Below are 18115 nucleotides of genomic sequence, written 5' to 3'. Positions count from 1 at the left end.
TTAAACACACATACAGTACACATATGGCAGTAAAAATGATCATTAAGAGCAAAACTGAATATGACTTAAAATTCGGTGTAACTTTTAATCAAAGATATAGATAAAATGATATGAGGAGGATTCTTCATTTACTTACCACTGGACCTGTTTTTGCGGTTTGATTTCCCACCTGTAAGAAGCATCTTGAGACTGTTTCGAAACATGGCTGCACTATTCTGCTCTGTGCACCCCAAAATCTGTGTAAAACAAAACAAAGGTATAGTTTGGCATACGAATATAAGCTTTGATTTGTCAACATGGAAACATTTTGGAAAAACAGTAAGAGGACCTAAAGATAAAAACTTCAAATCACTACACTGACAGCAAAAACCGGAACATAAAACATTAAGACTTTCTATATTCCCTAAAAATATAAATTGCCACTCTCAAAATCTAACATTTCAAATATCTTTATTCATCCAGATTGACTATTTTCAGTACAATACAGAATTTCTTCAACATCATTCACTGCCAGTGCCCATGTTGAACAGTTAAGACAGATTATTATCCAGCTTGGTTTCTATGGGTTGGGAAGGGCATGACAGTCAGCCAAGTCAGTCTCTAACTGACACTACTACCAAGGCTGAACCTGCCAGGGCCTATGGCATTGCTCAGAAGATCTGTCAGTCTTGTTGACACTGACCTACAGACTACAAGGTAGTGTCTTTAGCTTCAGGGGCAGTTAAACATCACGTATTTTGGTAAGTTGACAAGGAAAAACAGAAGACTCCAAACTCAGAAAACATTAATTTGACTGATGTTAATACAGTAATCAGTATCTTTTTCTCAGTCTATGTCAAAAGTCCCCAAACTGTGGGGAATGCCCCAAATGTTCGGGGGTGGGGGGCGTGGTGGAGCCCAGGCCAGTCCAAACGGGGGGCAGGGAGGGAGCGTCACCCAACCCTGCTCTGCCCTCAGCCCCAGCCTTGCCCCACAACCATGGCTCCACTCCCAGCTCAGCCCCAGTCCCACTGCCACCTCCCAGCTGCAGCTCCGCTTCCGGCCCCAGCCATGTGCCCAACCTCAGCCCCCATCTTCAGCTCCTCTTCTGCCCTGGCCTCCAGCCCCAAACCTGCCCCCAGGTGCAGCCCAGCCTTGGTCCTCTTACCCCTGTCTGCCCCCCTCCCCGGACCCATGGCCCCGCTCCCAGCCCCAGCTACCAGGAGGGGGTGCAGACAGGGGTAAGAGTGTGTGTGAGACAGTGAAATGTTTGGGGACCACTGGTCTGTGTGTGTCTTGTACGGATAAACCGCACAGCTTCCAAAGTATTCTGGACAGGAGCTCCCTTTTCCAGACTTCATAAGATGCATGAGACAGGGAGTGCCAGTGGAAATCCCTTTTTTCAGAGTACGCAATTCATTTTAAAAACTAGATTAAAACAACAGTAAACAGCTCAAAGGTCAGGAAATATCAAAATTAAGGATATACTTGCAAACTTAACTCTGATCCATTCTGGGTGTATACATTAGTATAGTCTTCAGTTACATTATCACATATTAGTGCTCAATTAATAGAATATAATACATTTTTTTACAACCCTGTGATATACTTCTTGTAGGGTGTGTAATGAATGAGAGATTGTATACAAGTGATTTTAATTAACGTTTTTTCAAATACACTCAGAGCAGTATACAGAATTCAAAATGCTATATATGTGCATCTAAGGTTGTCAAAAGTCATTGTAATATGCTCTATTCGATTACTGGAGAAATATAATAATATAATTAGAGACAGCAATAAAAATACATACTCACAAGGGAAAGAGTTAAACTTGTGTGGGTGACCTTAACTTTAGCATTTCCTGACTTTTAAGTACCTTCCCCATGTGACCATAAGAATCTTGGAATATTTTTTTATTTTGCTTTTAAACAGAATACAGTGTATGCACTCGCTATGTGTTTGAGGGTCATTAACGTCATACTACATTATTTCTGATGTCCTATATAACGATATTAGAACTGAAAAAAACCTGTGTTTAGGCTTCTCCTCTAAACCCGAAATAAATAATACACCATTTAAGAGCAAGTTTTCAGACAATCAGCCATTATTCAAAGCTTCCTATTTGGCAAGCAAATTGAAGATCTTGAACGTATCAGCTTGGCCACATACACAACAGTCCTAAATAAGAGTTCTGTTGTTATTTTCTGTAGACTGTTGTCATGCTCTAGTTCAGTGGCTCTCAGCCAGGGGCCTGGGGCCTCCTGGGGGGCTATGACCAGGTTTCAGGGGGTCCGCCAAGCAGGGCCGGCATTAGACTTGCAGGGGCCCAATGCACAACATGGGGCTGAAGCCTGGGACCCTGAGCCCTGCCACCCAGGGCTGAAGCTGGAGCCTGTGCAATGTAGATTCATGGGGCCCCGGGCAGTCTCCAGCTTGTTACCCCCTAATGCTGGTCCTGACTTTTATATGCAGAAAAACCGGTGGAGGGACAGGGGGGCAGGTCTGGGGCCGGGAATAGGGCCGAGGCTGTATTGTTGTGGCACAGGTGGGCTGTGGAGTTTTTATAGCATGTTGGGGGGCCTCAGAAAGAAAAAAGTTGAAAACCCCTGCTCTAGTTTCCTATACAAAAAACAAAGCTCTGGGCTTTGCACAATCTTCCTCTGATTTCAATATGGTATCAATAAGACTGTTCCTTTTAATAAATAATACATTTCATTACAAGATACTCACGTACATGATAATCTGTGAAATATCAGGAAGAGTAAAAACTAATTTACAAGTCTAAACTACAGGTAAACAGAAGACAGAAGAAATCAAGGTGATACTTGTGCATATTATAGGAATAATAATCCCAAATAGATTAATCACACAGAAATGAAGTATTAGTCAAAAGATTTAGGCTGATAAAACATGCAATGCTGTATCATTATGCATACAGTGGAGCTGAAAAAGTGGTCACTAGCAAAAAGGTTTCTTGGTCCACTAATCCAAATATACTTATCTGGGCTTTGAGCCAGAAAACTAGAAGGCAGTAAATTTCTCCGTCCACTGACTGGATGTTTACACCACCAATTGAGACTTCGTCATATCTGAAATTAATATTAACTCTTCAAGTGCTTTTGTACTAATTTGCAGCTAAAGAGGCCAAACTGCTATATAAATCCTCACCTGCTGAAAAAAGGTGTTGTAAAAAGCGATGTGTTATAGGAAGAGTTAACAGATTATTCCATCAAGCAGATACAATGGTATTTTTTGAGACAGGATTATTCATCAATTTTGCTATTACTGTTTTTTCTTAACCTCTGATACCAAAACAACATCTTTTAAATAAAACATCTATGAGTTAATATGTTTGACTGCACGAATACTACCAGGAACCCAATTATTTTATGGCTCCAAAAATATAAAATTTCTTAGACATCTCCTTGCCTCCCTCTAAGGGTACCACTGGCAGATTAGTGAGAGGTTCACACAGTCATCCTACCCAGAGTGGCATCTTTCTGCAGTGTGATTGCAAATCAAGTAACTAACAGTATTCGAGGGCAGACAGATCCCAGTTGGACCTCTCTACCTTTTGAGAAGGAGGCAGCAGTGGGCAATGTACCAGTTATACTGGAGATGATTATTGTGTGTAATTTATTTATTGAGGAATGATCAAATACATCACCTTTTTCTCAGCAAAGTCCTTTTCGGTCCCATTTTCAAGCTGGTTTTAAATGAGGCAGAATGAAGTCAAGTGAGATCATCAAGGTCAGAGTAAATAAATAGGTAAACTGCATTAAAAACCTAGTATATCATAAAATCATAGAATAACAGAGTTGGAAGGGACCTCTGGAGGCCATCTAGTCCAACACCCTGCCCAGAACAGGACCAATCCCAACTAAATCATCCCAGCCTGGGCTTTGTCAAGCCTGACCTTAAAAACTTCTAAGGAAGGGGATTCCACCACCTCCCTAGGTAATGCATTCCAGTGTTTCACCACCCTCCTAGTGAAAAAGTTTTTCCTAATATCCAACCTAAACCTCCCCCACTGCAACTTGAGACCATTACTCCTTGTCCTGTCATCTGCTATCACTGAGAATAGTCTAGATCCATCCTCTTTGGATCCACCTTTCAGGTAGTTAAAAGCAGCTATCAAATCCCCTCTCATTCTTCTCTTCCATAGACTAAACAATCCCAGTTCCCTCAGCCTCTCCTCATAAGTCATGTGTTCCAGTCCCCTAATCATTTTTGTTGCCCTTCGCTGGACTCTCTCCAATTTATCCACATCCTTCTTGTAGTGTGGGGCCCAAAACTGGACACAGTACTCCAGATGAGGCCTCACCAATGTTGAATAGAGGGGATCGATCACGTCCCTCGATCTGCTGGCAATGCCCCTACTTATACACCCCAAAATGCCACTGGCCTTCTTGGCAACAAGGGCACACTGTTGACTCATATCCAGCTTCTCGTCCACTATCACCCCTAGGTCCTTCTCTGCAGAATTGCTGCCTAGCCATTCGGTCCCTAATCTGCAGTGGTGCATTGGATTCTTCCGTCCTAAGTGCAGGACCCTGCACTTGTCCTTGTTGAACCTCATCAGATTTCTTTTGGCCCAATCCTCCAATTTGTCTAGGTCCCTCTGTATCCTATCCCTGCCCGCCAACGTATCTACCACTCCTCCCAGTTTAGTGTCATCTGCAAACTTGCTGAGGGTGCAATCCACACCATCCTCCAGATCATTGATGAAGACATTGAACAAAACCTGCCCCAGGACCGACCCTTGGGGCACTCCGCTAGATATCGGCTGCCAACTAGACATGGAGCCATTGATCACTACCCATTGAGCCCGACAATCTAGCCAACTTTCTACCCACCTTGTAGTGCATCCATCCAGCCCATACTTCTTTAACTTGCTGACAAGAATCCTCAAGACTCTCAATCTTTTACTCTAACTACTAAACCAAAAGCTTGGTCACCAATTACTAACTAAAATGGAAAAAGTTCAAGATGTAAAAGGAGCCCATCAGAGCACTTCACTAAAGTTAAATATTTTACATCCCATGAGAATAGTTGAGACTATGCCAATCTGGACAGAAAAGCAAGAAGAGAAACAAGACACTGTAATGGCATTAGGTGTTGAGGAAGTTCTCATCTAAGTTTTTTTAAAAATCTAAACAAAACAAGAAAACTCCCACATACCCCAAGATAAAACCATCCCCTGGATCTGCCAGTGCATTTTGTGTTTTCTATCAATTTAGATTACTAAATCTTTAAGGTAGTCTGTTTCTTCCTTTGAGTCTTGTACAGCGCTGACCACATTGTTCGCACACAAAAAGTTCATTTTAATCAGTTCAGCTGTAGAATGATGTTTCAAGTTTGTTCTCATTTTAATCAAACCAATTTGCTCAGCCCTAATGTAGTTAATTTTTGTTAGATCACCGCACCTCCCCCACCTGTTTGCGAAGAATGTCAAAGCCTACAATGATTCAGCATCACTTTATCACAAGGAAGAAATCAGTGAGAAGCTGATATAAATAAAAGTTGATAATGTCACAGAGTACAGAAAGATTAATCTAGAATGAAGAAGAGAAAGAATCAGTTCTGCCAGTCATCAGAGTTAATAACATGCCACAATGGATGCTAGATAGTCTGCTATGAATATGTCACATGGGACAAGAACACTAAGGTATTCCCATATATGTTACAGTAGAACCTCAGAGTTATGAACCCCTCGGGAATGGAGGATGTTTGTAACGCTGAACAAAACATTATGGCTGTTCTTTCAAAAGTTTGCAACTGAACAAAATGCCTTTTTTTTTTTTAGTACTGTAGTTTAACACAGTTCTGTACTGTACTTGCTTTTTTCTTTTTTTCTTTTTTTTTTGGGTCTCTGCTGCTGCCTGATTGCATACTTCCAGTTCCAAATGAGGTGCATGGTTGACTGGTCAGTTCGTAACTCTGGTGTTCGTAACTCTGAGGTTCTACTGTATCTTCAAAGTTTGTAATTCCCAGTGAGTCGGGCAATGAGATATCCATTTGCAACCTCTGAGCATATGATTTGCCTTTCATTTATACTAATGTAAATCAGGAGTATCTTCTCTGCAGTCAGTGGAGCAATACTAGAATCAGGCTCTATTTTTAATATTTACCTATGCTGCATTTGATTGTTTCTTTTTTGTAACCAGTTCCAGCTTACTTAGCTCAACCATATCACTGGTTTCATTTTTAAATATATAAAAGTATTACCCAAAATTACATTTAGATTCTCTTTTTGCAAAGCAGTGGCCTGGTAGTCATACCTCAATTGAAATAAGTATGAAGCACAAAGACCACAACAAGTTCTACAGCAGACAGAAGCTCAAAAAATTCAGCAAATACATCAAGGCAACTTCTAAGTAAATGTCAAGGAGCTAAAACAAACGTAAGAATAACTTTATGCACCAAAGACATCCAAGTTAATGTTTAGTGTTATTAGACACTTCATATGTAAAACCAAACAGGTAGCTCAGCACATAGCAATGGGCACCTCTAACTACCTTCTAATAACGAAAGAGCCATGCTTCCTGAAATACATATTTAGACCATTACTGTTTTTTTTTATCATTGGAATCCACTGCAATATCAGGCTTAGAAAAGGCTTTTCTCAAGCTTCTGAGGCAGGAAAGAGACTCCTCTTTTTTAACTAGTGCAGTCTCTCTGTCAGCAGACTCTACAGACACCTTGCTAACTCTACTAACATTGCTCTAGTCTTCTGCCTTTATGCTCAGAGGCAAAGGTTTTCTCAGTAGCTCCCTCTGGGCTTGTCTACATTACAAAAAGTTATTGTTTTTAAAAATGATTATAAAGAGTTGAATTACCTGACACTATGCTACCCCGACACTCCAATCAGTGCAGATCAAGAAACGTCACGTTGAACACTGTGTGTGCTAATGGTGAGAAAAAACCTGCTGGGACCAAGGTTTAATCACAGTTATCTGATGTGATGCTGCACTTGATTTGCCCTGCTTTATACTGAGCACTCAGTCATCATTAGCATGATGTCAGTTAAGATGACTTCACAACTATGTTTGAACACAACATTTTATAAAGGAGACAAGCCTGCTGAGGGCTTTTTCCCTCGGTAGTTGCTGCAATCTCCCTGACCCACCAGCTTAATCTCCATCTGGCAGAGAGTGAATCTTCAGGGGAGTATGCGGAGGAAGAATGGAGTCTCATCCAGCCAAGCAGTTGTTAGGCCCACTCTAGCAGCTCCAGTGCTTCACCAGGATCCAACAAGATTTTGTTCCAATTGCTGGGGCAGATTATTCATAAAATTGTGGACTAGAAGAGACTTAAATATTTTCACTGTTTTATGTGCTGCCTTTGCCTAATAGTATTGGCTTGAACAGTTCTGTCCATTAGCCAATTTCTTCTTCCATCAGAAAAACAGATCTAATTTTATTAATAAGTTAATACAGAAGACTACTGTCAAGGTTCCTTCCCCACTCTGAACTCTAGGGTACAGATGTGGGGACCAGCATGAAAACCTCCTAAGCTTACTTTTACCAGCTTAGGTTAAAAATTCCCCAAGGTACAAATTAATTTTACCCTTTGCCCTTGGAATTTCCACTGCCACCACCAAACTTTAACTGGGTTTACTTGGAAATGTAGTTTGGACACGTCTTTCCCCCCAAAATCCTCCCAACCCTTGCACCCCACTTCCTGGGGAAGGTTTGGTAAAAATCCTCACCAATTTGCATAGGTGACCACAGACCCACACACTTGGATCTTAGAACAATGAAAAAGCATTCAGTTTTCTTACAAGAAGACTTTTAATAGAAGTAAAGGAATCACCTCTGTAAAATCAGGATGGTAGATACCTTACAGGGTAATTAGATTCAAAACATACAGAATCCCTCTAGGCAAAACCTTAAGTTACAAAAAAGACACACAGACAAGAATAGTCTTTCTATTCAGCACAACTCTTCTCAGTCATTTAAAGAAATCATAATCTAACACATACCTAGCTAGATTACTTACTAAAAGTTCTAAGAATCCATTCCTGTTCTGTCCCCGGCACAAGTAGAATACAGACAGACACAGACCCTTTGTTTTTTCTCCCTCCTCCCAGCTTTTGAAAGTATCTTGTCTCCTCATTGGTCATTTTGGTCAGGTGCCAAAGAGGTTACCCTTTAGCTTCTTAACCCTTTACAGGTGAGAGGATTTTTCCTCTGGCCAGGAGGGATTTTAAAGGGGTTTACCCTTCCCTTTATATTTATGACAACTACAAACACAAGCAAGACGTAAACAATATTTCTTTTCATTATGCTGTACAACAAAAGAAAGCAAGATATTCAGCTTAACACAGATCCATAGATACAGCTATAAACATAGAAATACATCAATAAACAATTTTGCCAACGAGCTGCCTAACTAAACACAGAATAGTGTTTGTCATTGTGCTTTTATATGCAACCTTGATGGGAGAAAAAAGTTCTCTTTCCTTTTCCTCCGTTGGCTGAATAGCAAAAGCACCATCCATGAGACCCTATTTTGGATTATGCATTGAGATAAAACATTACTTTCCTTTCATAACTGTTGTTCTTCAAGATGTGTTGCTCACATCCATTCCATGCTAGGTGTGTGCACCCCCACATGCAGGGCTGCCTGACATTTTCTGCCCTAGTGGTATCAGTAGGGCCAACTCTGGCATCCTTTGGAACCCATGCTCATGAGCCAGTATATGGTGTGCCACTGGCCCCGCACTCTGAGTTCCTTCTTGCCATGAACTCTGGCAGCAGGGAAGGAGGACAGGTCATGGAATGGATATGAGCAACACATCTCAAACAACAACAGTTACGAACGGTAAGTAACTGCTTTTTCTTCTTCGAGTGCTTGCTCACAGAATCATAGAATATTAGGGTTGGAAGAGACCTCAGAATGCCATTTAGTCCAATCCCCTGCTCAAAGCAGGACCAACACTAACTAAATCATCCCAGCCAAGGCTTTGTCAAATCCAGCCTTAAAAACCTCTAAGGATGGAGGTTCCACCACCTCCCTAGGTAACCCATTCCAGTGCTTTACCACCCTCCTAGTGAAATAGTGTTTCCTAATATCCAAATTAGACCTCCCCCACCGCAACTTGAGACCATCGCTTCATGTGATTCCATGTTAGGTGACTCACAAGCAATAGGGGTGAGCTCAGAGTTCACGGTCGTACTGCTTGCAACACTGCTTTGCCAAAGTGGCATCATCCTGGGCCTGCTGGGTGATGGCATAGTGGGACGCAAAGATATGAACAGAAGACCAGGTGCAGATATCTTGAATCAGTACTTATGCGAGGAAGGCTGCTGAAGAAGCCTATGCTCTAGTGGAATGGGCATTTATGATAGTAAGAGGTGACACTCCTACTTCCTCATAGCAGAACTTGATGCAGGCTGATATCCATGAGGAGATCCTCTGAGAGAAAACCAGCAGGCCCTCCATCCTGTCTGCTACCACAATGAAGAGCTGAGTCGACTTACGGAAGGGTTTAGTCCTCTCGATGTAGAAGGCTAAGGCCTAACATCTGAAGAGTGCAGCCGTGCGCCTCATTAGACCTGTGGGGCTTCGGAAAGAAGACCGGGAGGAAGATGTCCTGATTATAGTGGAATTGTGATGCCACCTTTGGTAAGAAGGCCAGATGGGGGCACTTATCCTTACAGAAAACCGGGTAACGGCATTCCGACATCAATGTTCTGATCTTGGAGATCCGTCGGGCTGAAGTCATCACTACAGGAAGGTCACCTTCCATGAGAGGAGAAGCAGGGAGCAGGATGCCAATGGCTCAAAGGGGGGACCCATGAGCCAAGAGAGAACCAGATTAAAGGAGGGACTGGGTCGCGGACCTGAGGGTAGAGCTTCTCCAAGCCTTTCAGGAACCTGAGTGTCATTTTCTGAGAGAAGACCTATCTGCCCTGGATCAGAGGATGAAGAGCCAAGATAGCAGCCAAGTGCACCTTAACTGATGAAAGGGCCAAGCCCTGAAGTTTGAGGTGAAGCAGGTAGTCCAAGATGGATTGAAGCAAGGTCCTGGAGGAGGAAACCCCCTGATCGGAGGCCCAACAGGTAAAGCATTTCCACTTGGCCAGGTAGGCAGCCCTGGTAGAGGGCTTCCTGTTACCTAGTAGGATGTGCTGGACTTGTACCAAGCAGGGATGTTCCTCAGCATTCAGCCACACAGAAGCCATACTGTCAGATGAAGGAACGCTAGGTTCGGGGGAAGCAGACATCCCTGATTCCGCGAGAGGAACATAAGGACGGTCCTACTGGGTCAGACCAAGAGTCCATCTAGCCCAGTACCCTATCTTCCGACAGTGGCTAATGCCAGTTGCTCCAGAGGGGATGAATAGAACAGGTAATCATCAAGTGATCAATACGCTGTCGCTCATTCCCAGCTTCTGGCAAACAGAGGCTAGGAATACCATTCCTGCCCATCCTGGCTAATAGCCATTGATGAACCTATCCTCCATGAATTTATTTAGTTCTTTTTTGAACCTTGTTATGGTCTTGGCCTTCACAACATCCTCTGGCTTAGAGTTCCACAGGTTGACTGTGCATTGTGTGAAAAAATTCTTTCATTTGGTGACCCCTAGTTCTTGTGTTATGGGAAGAAGTAAACAACACTTCCTTATCTACTTTCTCTACACCAGTCATGATTTTATAGACCTCAATCATATCTCCCCTTAGCCGTCTCTTTTCCACGCTGAAAAGTCCCAGTCTTATTCATCTCTCCTCATATGGAAGCTGTTCCATACATTTTTGTTGCCCTTTTCTGAACCTTTTCCAATTCCAATATATCTTTTTTGAGATGGGGCGACCACATCTGCACACAGTATTCAAGATATGGGCGTACCATGGATTTATATAGAGGCAACGTGATATTTTCTGCCCTATTATCTATCCCTTTCTTAATTATTCCCAGCATTCTGTTTGCTTTTTTCACTGCCGCTGCATATTGAGTGGATGTTTTCAGAGAACTAACCACAATGACTCCAAGATTTCATTCTTGAGGGGTAACAGCTAATTTAGACCCCATCGTTTTATATGTATAGTTGGGATTATGCTTTCCAATGTGCACTACTTTGCATTCATCAACATTAAATTTCATCTGCCATTTTGTTGCCCAGTCATCCAGTTTTGAGAGATCCTTTTGTAGCTCTTCGCAGTCTGCCTGGGACTTAACTTTCTTGAGTAGTTTTGCATCATCTGCAAATTTTGCCACCTTACTGTTTACCCCTTTTTCCAGATCATTTATGAATATGTTAAATAGTACCGGTCCCAGAACAGATCCCTGGGGGATACTATTTACCTCTCTCCATTCTGAAAACTGACCATTTATACCTACCCTTTGTTTCCTATCTTTTAACCAGTTACCAATCCATGAGGGCACCTTCCCTCTTATCCCATGGCAGCTTACTTTGCGTAAGAGCCTTTAGTGAGGGACCTTGTCAAAGGCTTTCTGAAAATCTGTTTTCAGAAAAACTTGACACCATCAGCTCAGGATTAAACAAAGACTGTGAATGGCTAGCCAACTACAAAAGCAGTTTCTCCTCCCTTGGTGTTCACACCTCAACTGCTAGAAGAGGGACTCATCCTCCCTGATTGAACTAACCTTGTTATCCCTAGCCTGATTCTTACTTGCATATTTATATCTGCCTCTGGAAATTTCCATTACATGCATCCAACAAAGTGGGTATTCACCCACGAAAGCTTATGTTCCAATACGTCTGTTAGTCTATAAGGTGCCACAGGACTCTTTGCCGCTTTTACAGATCCAGACTAACACGGCTACCCTTCTGATACTTGACACCATGCAAGGCACTGCATTTAGCCGTATGGAGTGGAAATCCATCAACCTCATGAAGAAACTTACACAAATACAGACAAATATAATCTCCTTTCCAAATGCAAATGGCTGGACATCATACCAAATGGACCAAAGGTGAAAAATCCATTGCTATCTACATACTGCACAGACCATAGTGAGAGATTATGCCACACACTATAAAATAAACTGAGGAACCACCTGATCAGCATCCTATACAGCAAACAGGAAAACATCAAAAAAGAGCTCTCCAACCTGGAGACTGTCATAAATAACCAACCGTCCATACAAACAGACTTTACTAAAATAAGACAGGAGATCTACATTACACACTTCACCTCTCTACAAAGGAAAAAGGACTGTAAGCTGTCTAAAATCCTACCTGCCACATGGGGCCACAACAGTGGTACCCCTAACTCACCCAGCAATATCGTCAATCTATCCAGCTACACACTCAGCCCGGCAGAAGAGTCTGTCTTATCTCGGGGATTCTCTTTCTGCCCCGCCACCCCCACAAACATGATACAGTTCTGCGGTGATCTGGAAGCCTACTTTCGCCGTCTCTGACTCAAAGAACTCTTTCAAGATAACACTGAACAGCACCCTGATACACAGATACCCTCCCACCAACAGCACAAGAAGAAGAACTCCACATGGACTCCTCCTGAGGGTCGAAATGACAGTCTGGACCTATACATAGGATGCTTCCGCCAATGTGCACAGGCAGAAATTGTGGAAAAACAACATCGTTTGCCTCATGACCTAAATCGTGCAGAACGCAATGCCATCCACAGCCTCAGAAACAACCCTGATATTATAATCAAAGAGGCTGATAAAGGAGGTGCTGTTGTCATCATGAACAGGTCTGACTACCAAAAGGAGGCTGCCAGACAACTCTACAATACCAAATTCTACAAATTCTACCGGCCACTTTCCTCAGATCCCACTGAGGAATACACTAAGACACTGCACCATCTACTCAGGACACTCCCTACACTAACACAGGAACAAATCAACATACCCTTAGAGCCCTGACCGGGGTTATTCTATCTACTACCCAAGATCCACAAACCCGGAAATCCCGGACACCCCATCATCTCGGACATTAGCACTCTCACTGACGGACTGTCCAGATATGTGGACTCTCTACTCAGACCTTACACCACCAGCACTCCCAGCTATCTCCGTGACTCCACTGATTTCCTAAGGAAACTACAATGCATTGGTGATCTTCCAGAAAACACCATTCTAGCCACCATGGATGTAGAGGCTCTCTACACAAACATCCCACACACAGATGGAATACAAGCTGTCAGGAAAGTATCCCTGATGATGCCACAGCACAACTGGCTGCTGAGCTCTGTGACTTTATCCTCAAGCACAATTATTTCAAATTATATACCTCCAGACATTTTTATGGCTGACCTGGAACAATGCTTCCTCAGCTCTCGTCCATTCACGCCCCTTCTCTACCTACGCTACATTGATGACATCTTCATCATCTGGACCCATGGGAAGAAAACCCTGGAAGAATTCCACCACGATTTCAATAGCTTCCACCCCACCATCAACCTCAGCCTGGACCAATCTACATGGGAGGTCCACTTCCTAGAAACCATGGTGCAAATAAGTGATGGTCACATTAACACTACCTTATACTGAAAACCCACCGACCGCTATGCCTACCTTCATGCCTCCAGCTTCCATCCTGGACACACCACACGATCCATTGTCTACAGCCAAGCGCTGAGGTACAACCCCATTTGCTCCAACCCCTCAGACAGAGACCAACACCTACAAGATCTTCACCAAGCATTCTCAAAACTACGATACCCACACGAGGAAATAAGGAAACAGATCAACAGAGCCAGACATGTACCCAGAAGCCTCCTGCTGCAAGACAAGCCCAAGAAAGAAACCAACAGAACTCCACTGGCCATCACATACAGTCTTCAGCTAAAACCTCTCCAACGCATCATCAGTGATCTACAACCCATCCTGGACAACGATCCCTCACTTTCACAGGCCTTGGGAGGCAGGCCAGTCCTCGCCCACAGACAACCCGCCAACCTGAAGCATATTCTCACCAGCAACTACACACCGCACCATAGTAACTCTAACTCAGGAACCAATCCATGCAACAAACCTGATGCCAACTCTGCCCACATATCTACACCAGCGACACCATCACAGGACCTAACCAGATCAGCCACACCATCACTGGTTCATTCATCTGCATGTCCACCAATGTAATATACGCCATCATGTGCCAGCAATGCCCCTCTGCTATGTACATCGGCCAAACTGGCCAGTCCCTACGTAAAAGGATAAATGGACACAAATCAGATATTAGGAATGGCAATATACAAAAACCTGTAGGAGAACACTTCAACCTCCCTGGACACACAATAGCAGATCTAAAGGTAGCCATCCTGCAGCAAAAAAAACTTCAGGACCAGACTTCAAAGAGAAACTGCTGAGCTTCAGTTCATTAGCAAATTTGACACCATCAACTCAGGATTCAACATAGACTGTGAATGGCTAGCCAAGTACAAAAGCAGTTTCTCCTCCCTTGGTGTTCACACCTCAACTGCTAGAAGAGGGTCTCATACTCCTTGATTGAACGAACCTCATTATCCTAGCCTGATTCTTGCTTGCATATTTATACCTGCCTCTGGAAATTTCCACTACATGCATCCAATAAAGTGGGTATTCACCCACGAAGGCTGATGCTCCAATACGTCTGTTAGTCTATAAGGTGCCACAGGACTCTTTGCCACTTTTACAGATCCAGACTAACACGGCTACCCTTCTGATACTTGAAAATCTAAGTACGCTATATCCACTGGACCCCCTTAGTCCACATGCTTGTTGACCCCTCAAAGGAACTCCCTGGGGGGGGAAATGTCCAGCAGCTGTGCATATGGGTGCGTACACAGCAAACATGGAATTGACATGAGCAAGCACTTGAAGAATAAATAAATAATTTGGTTCTAGCATACCCCAAAATACCAGAATCAGAGAGAAAAATATGCAATTTTCAGATTCTCCAATTCCAAAATACTTTTTAAAAAAAAAATTCTGCATTATAAAAGATGGTTTACACATTTTTATTAAGCATCATGACATCCCAGAGAAGTAGGGAAGTGTTATTCCCTTTGTACAGATTGGTAAACTGAGGCATAAGTTTCACATTGAACAAACTGCTTAGAATGACTAACTACACAGCCATGAATAAAACCCAAGTTATTACTTCCAGACCCTTGCTGTACCACTGTACCATTATACCACTTTGCCTCTTCAGTTTTAGACTCCACATGTACTGGAGCATTGGACATCTCTTCCTAAAAACTCAGGGCCCCATTTTCAGAGATACTGAACATTAGGAAGTGAATGAGAACTGCAGGTGCTGAACACCTTTGAAAATCAAGTTCTGCAGTCTTCCACATACCACAAAAAGAGGACTCCATGTTAGACAAATTTCCTCTCCACCTCATCTTTATTTTTGTTATGATGAGAGCACACAAACGTGTGTATGATAATTCACAGTGGGGCAGTATATTTACAGAATTTCTATACGCAGTGAAATCAGCAGGTTTTTTTCTCTAACAGTTACCGCAATAAAACCACTACAATGTTCATTAAACTACTATATATCTTCAGTGGCATTTTAACCTTGGCTAGTTAAATATTTGTAAAATATAATTATATATCACCACCTCACAACATATTGCAGACTAAGTTCATTGGTCCACTGTTCAGAATGTCTGCAGCCACATAAACTGACACCCAGAAACAAAGGCAGAAGATTTTCATCTTTCCATTTCTGCATTCATGCACTTCCAAGGCTTTTATTTTGGAGGAGGGAATGCCTTGTCTGTGTCTTCGAACAGCACTATGGAACCAGGGGGTAGAAATAGAGAGTAAGAATCCTTCAGAGTATTCAATTAATATACTAATTAGAAGCAGAAGCAGTTTAATTTCTTCCAAGTATTTAATTAATGTACTAATTAGAAGCAGAAACAGTTTAAGCCAAGTACTGCAGCACTGGGGGGAAGGGGAGGAGCCAAGGCTACCCCTTCCCCACCAGCTCCTCTTGGACTCAGAACCATGCAAGGGATATGCATAAACCCTTTGGGGACACTAAGATCCTTGTGACACCCGCCTAGGTGGCCAAGGGGAAAGAAACTGAAGGGTGAAGACAGTCAGAGAATGAAGCCAGCAGATCAGCTGCACATAAGCAGGGACGATCAGATGCTGACTATGTCTCAAGGCTGTTTTCTATAGTTTCCAGTCTGCTCTCTCCCTCAGTCCCTTCACCTCAGCCTCACTCCTTCCTTTCCTTTTTCTCACCAGCATATTCCTTCTATGTCCTCTCACCCTTCCTTATTTTTTGCATCTAGCTAATCCACTCCTCACTAAACCACATTCAGAACATTTAAACATTTTAAAAAGAAACAGTAGCACTAACATTGTATTTTAAAACAATTCCCCTTTTTGTACGTTACAGCCTTTCCCCCTTATCCTTTATCTACTTTGTCTATTTAGAGGGTAAGCACTTTGGGGTAGGACTCTCTCATTCTACATTTGTACAGCACCTAGTACAATGGGACCCCATTCTTGATTGGCACTACTGTAATAACAAAATTTTAAAAAAAAATTGTTCCAGAGAAGCAATTTATGAAATTTACTTTTACAAATGATGACACGTACATCAAGGACACTGCATCAAAGCCTTTATCTATTATTTTTTCAATACAATATTTAAAAAATGTTATTCCCACCCAGCTCTTCAGATTAAGTTAATCAATGAGTTATGGGTGTCACCTTCAGTTAACATCAGTTACAGGTAGAAAACTTCAATTCCTCTAAAGATAAATATTCTTATATGTGGAGTAGAGATTAGAGTGCTGGAGAGATGTCTTAATAAAAGAAATAGAATGCTTAAACTTAGATAAGAAATGTGTACATGTTGCAATCCTATATCACAAAACATTTATAGTAACAAAGTATATAACTGATAATAGCAATAACACATCAACAATTAGAGACAGTGGCATCCTTGATAAAAGATAGAAAAGACAAAAAACTTTTCACAACTCTTTTTTCATACTACAACGTGAAGGCAGAAATATGTTTTGTACATGTATTGAATGGATTTTTAGTGGCTGTTTCACTAATCTCAACAGGTAGAAATGACTTGAGGCTGGCCAGTGTTTGCTGCTACAAGTCAAATTGCTTGAGCTCTAAGTTGACTCTCAAATTACAATGAAACTAGAAAATGTAAGAAGAAAACAATTTTGACATACCATTTATTTTGGATACAAGCAGACCTCCTGGTTTGATGTCAAATTAAACAACATTCTGGACAGTTTTTATAAAGATTCTGTCTGTGGCAGGAAAAAAAGGGCAAAGAACACACCTTTTTAGATTCAGCTTTCCAAGAAAGACTTCCTAAGAGCTACACTGTGGCTGTGAGTAAAACAATTGTATTGACATGGAAATCATGGCTGAACTTTCTTAGGTAATACACATATTTGCTGTCTTGGAACCCTGCTCAGGGAAAGAGGAGCTGTCCAAATAAATTGGGGAACAAAGGGAATAAGAAAGCTTATGCTCAAATAAATTTGTTAGTCTCTAAGGTGCCACAAGTACTCCTTTTCTTTTTGCAGTTACAGACTAACATGGCTACTACTCTGAAACCTTTCCAAACATATGCATTTATAGGCTTCACACAGTAAACAACTATATGAAGCATCCCCTACCCCCAATACACCACAGTTCATCTGGCTAATTATCCTTTAAATTCATTTTACCAATTCCTCACAGTTTAGAACAGCTTTGTTTTTTACACATGTGCATCTATTCAAGTGCAGGGATGTGCCACAGAAGTATAACTAATATACCATCTTGACTTTACCTAGTATTGAGTTTGGGTAGCTTCAACACAAATTTTCATCAAAAGACAGGAACAGGAATATTTATCCATGTGTTCCTGAACATTTCTTTTCTTTGAGTAACAAAGTCCACAGACCCATTACAGTGTTACTTCAGTTGCCTTACAGTTTGGGGGGCAGAACTAAACCTGTCAATAATGGACAGCAGGTGAATGGTCCACCACATCAAGTTCTCTCAAGTTCAGACAACTTCCACAACAAGGATAATTCCATCCTACTCTCCTAAATTAGAGTTTCTGTTAACTATACTTTGAAGAAAAAGCACACAATTCCTACTACTGCAGAGCAATGAGAATTCCCCCTTAATGAAATAATTCCAAATCTTTACATATCAATTTCCACCATTATTCTG

At 42.0% G+C, this 18115-nt stretch overlaps 1 protein-coding gene across 5 annotated transcripts in view; it reads right to left on the bottom strand.

The window, feature by feature from the left end:
- TANC2 (tetratricopeptide repeat, ankyrin repeat and coiled-coil containing 2) overlaps nucleotides 1–18115 on the bottom strand; it is a 675729-nt gene that overhangs the window by 477520 nt on the left and 180094 nt on the right. For all 5 annotated transcript variants that reach the window (XM_037886783.2, XM_037886784.2, XM_037886786.2 and 2 more), the window contains one exon: nucleotides 137–236. In XM_037886783.2, the coding sequence (XP_037742711.1) occupies nucleotides 137–203 (67 nt within the window). In that variant the 5' untranslated portion in view covers nucleotides 204–236. The remainder of the gene's footprint in view (nucleotides 1–136; nucleotides 237–18115) is intronic.

Source organism: Chelonia mydas, chromosome 27, assembly GCF_015237465.2.
Source record: "Chelonia mydas isolate rCheMyd1 chromosome 27, rCheMyd1.pri.v2, whole genome shotgun sequence".
In the NCBI taxonomy this organism is placed as follows: Eukaryota; Metazoa; Chordata; order Testudines; family Cheloniidae; genus Chelonia; species Chelonia mydas.
Note: the sequence above shows the minus strand (reverse complement) of the source record. Positions and strands in the feature narration are given on the sequence as shown.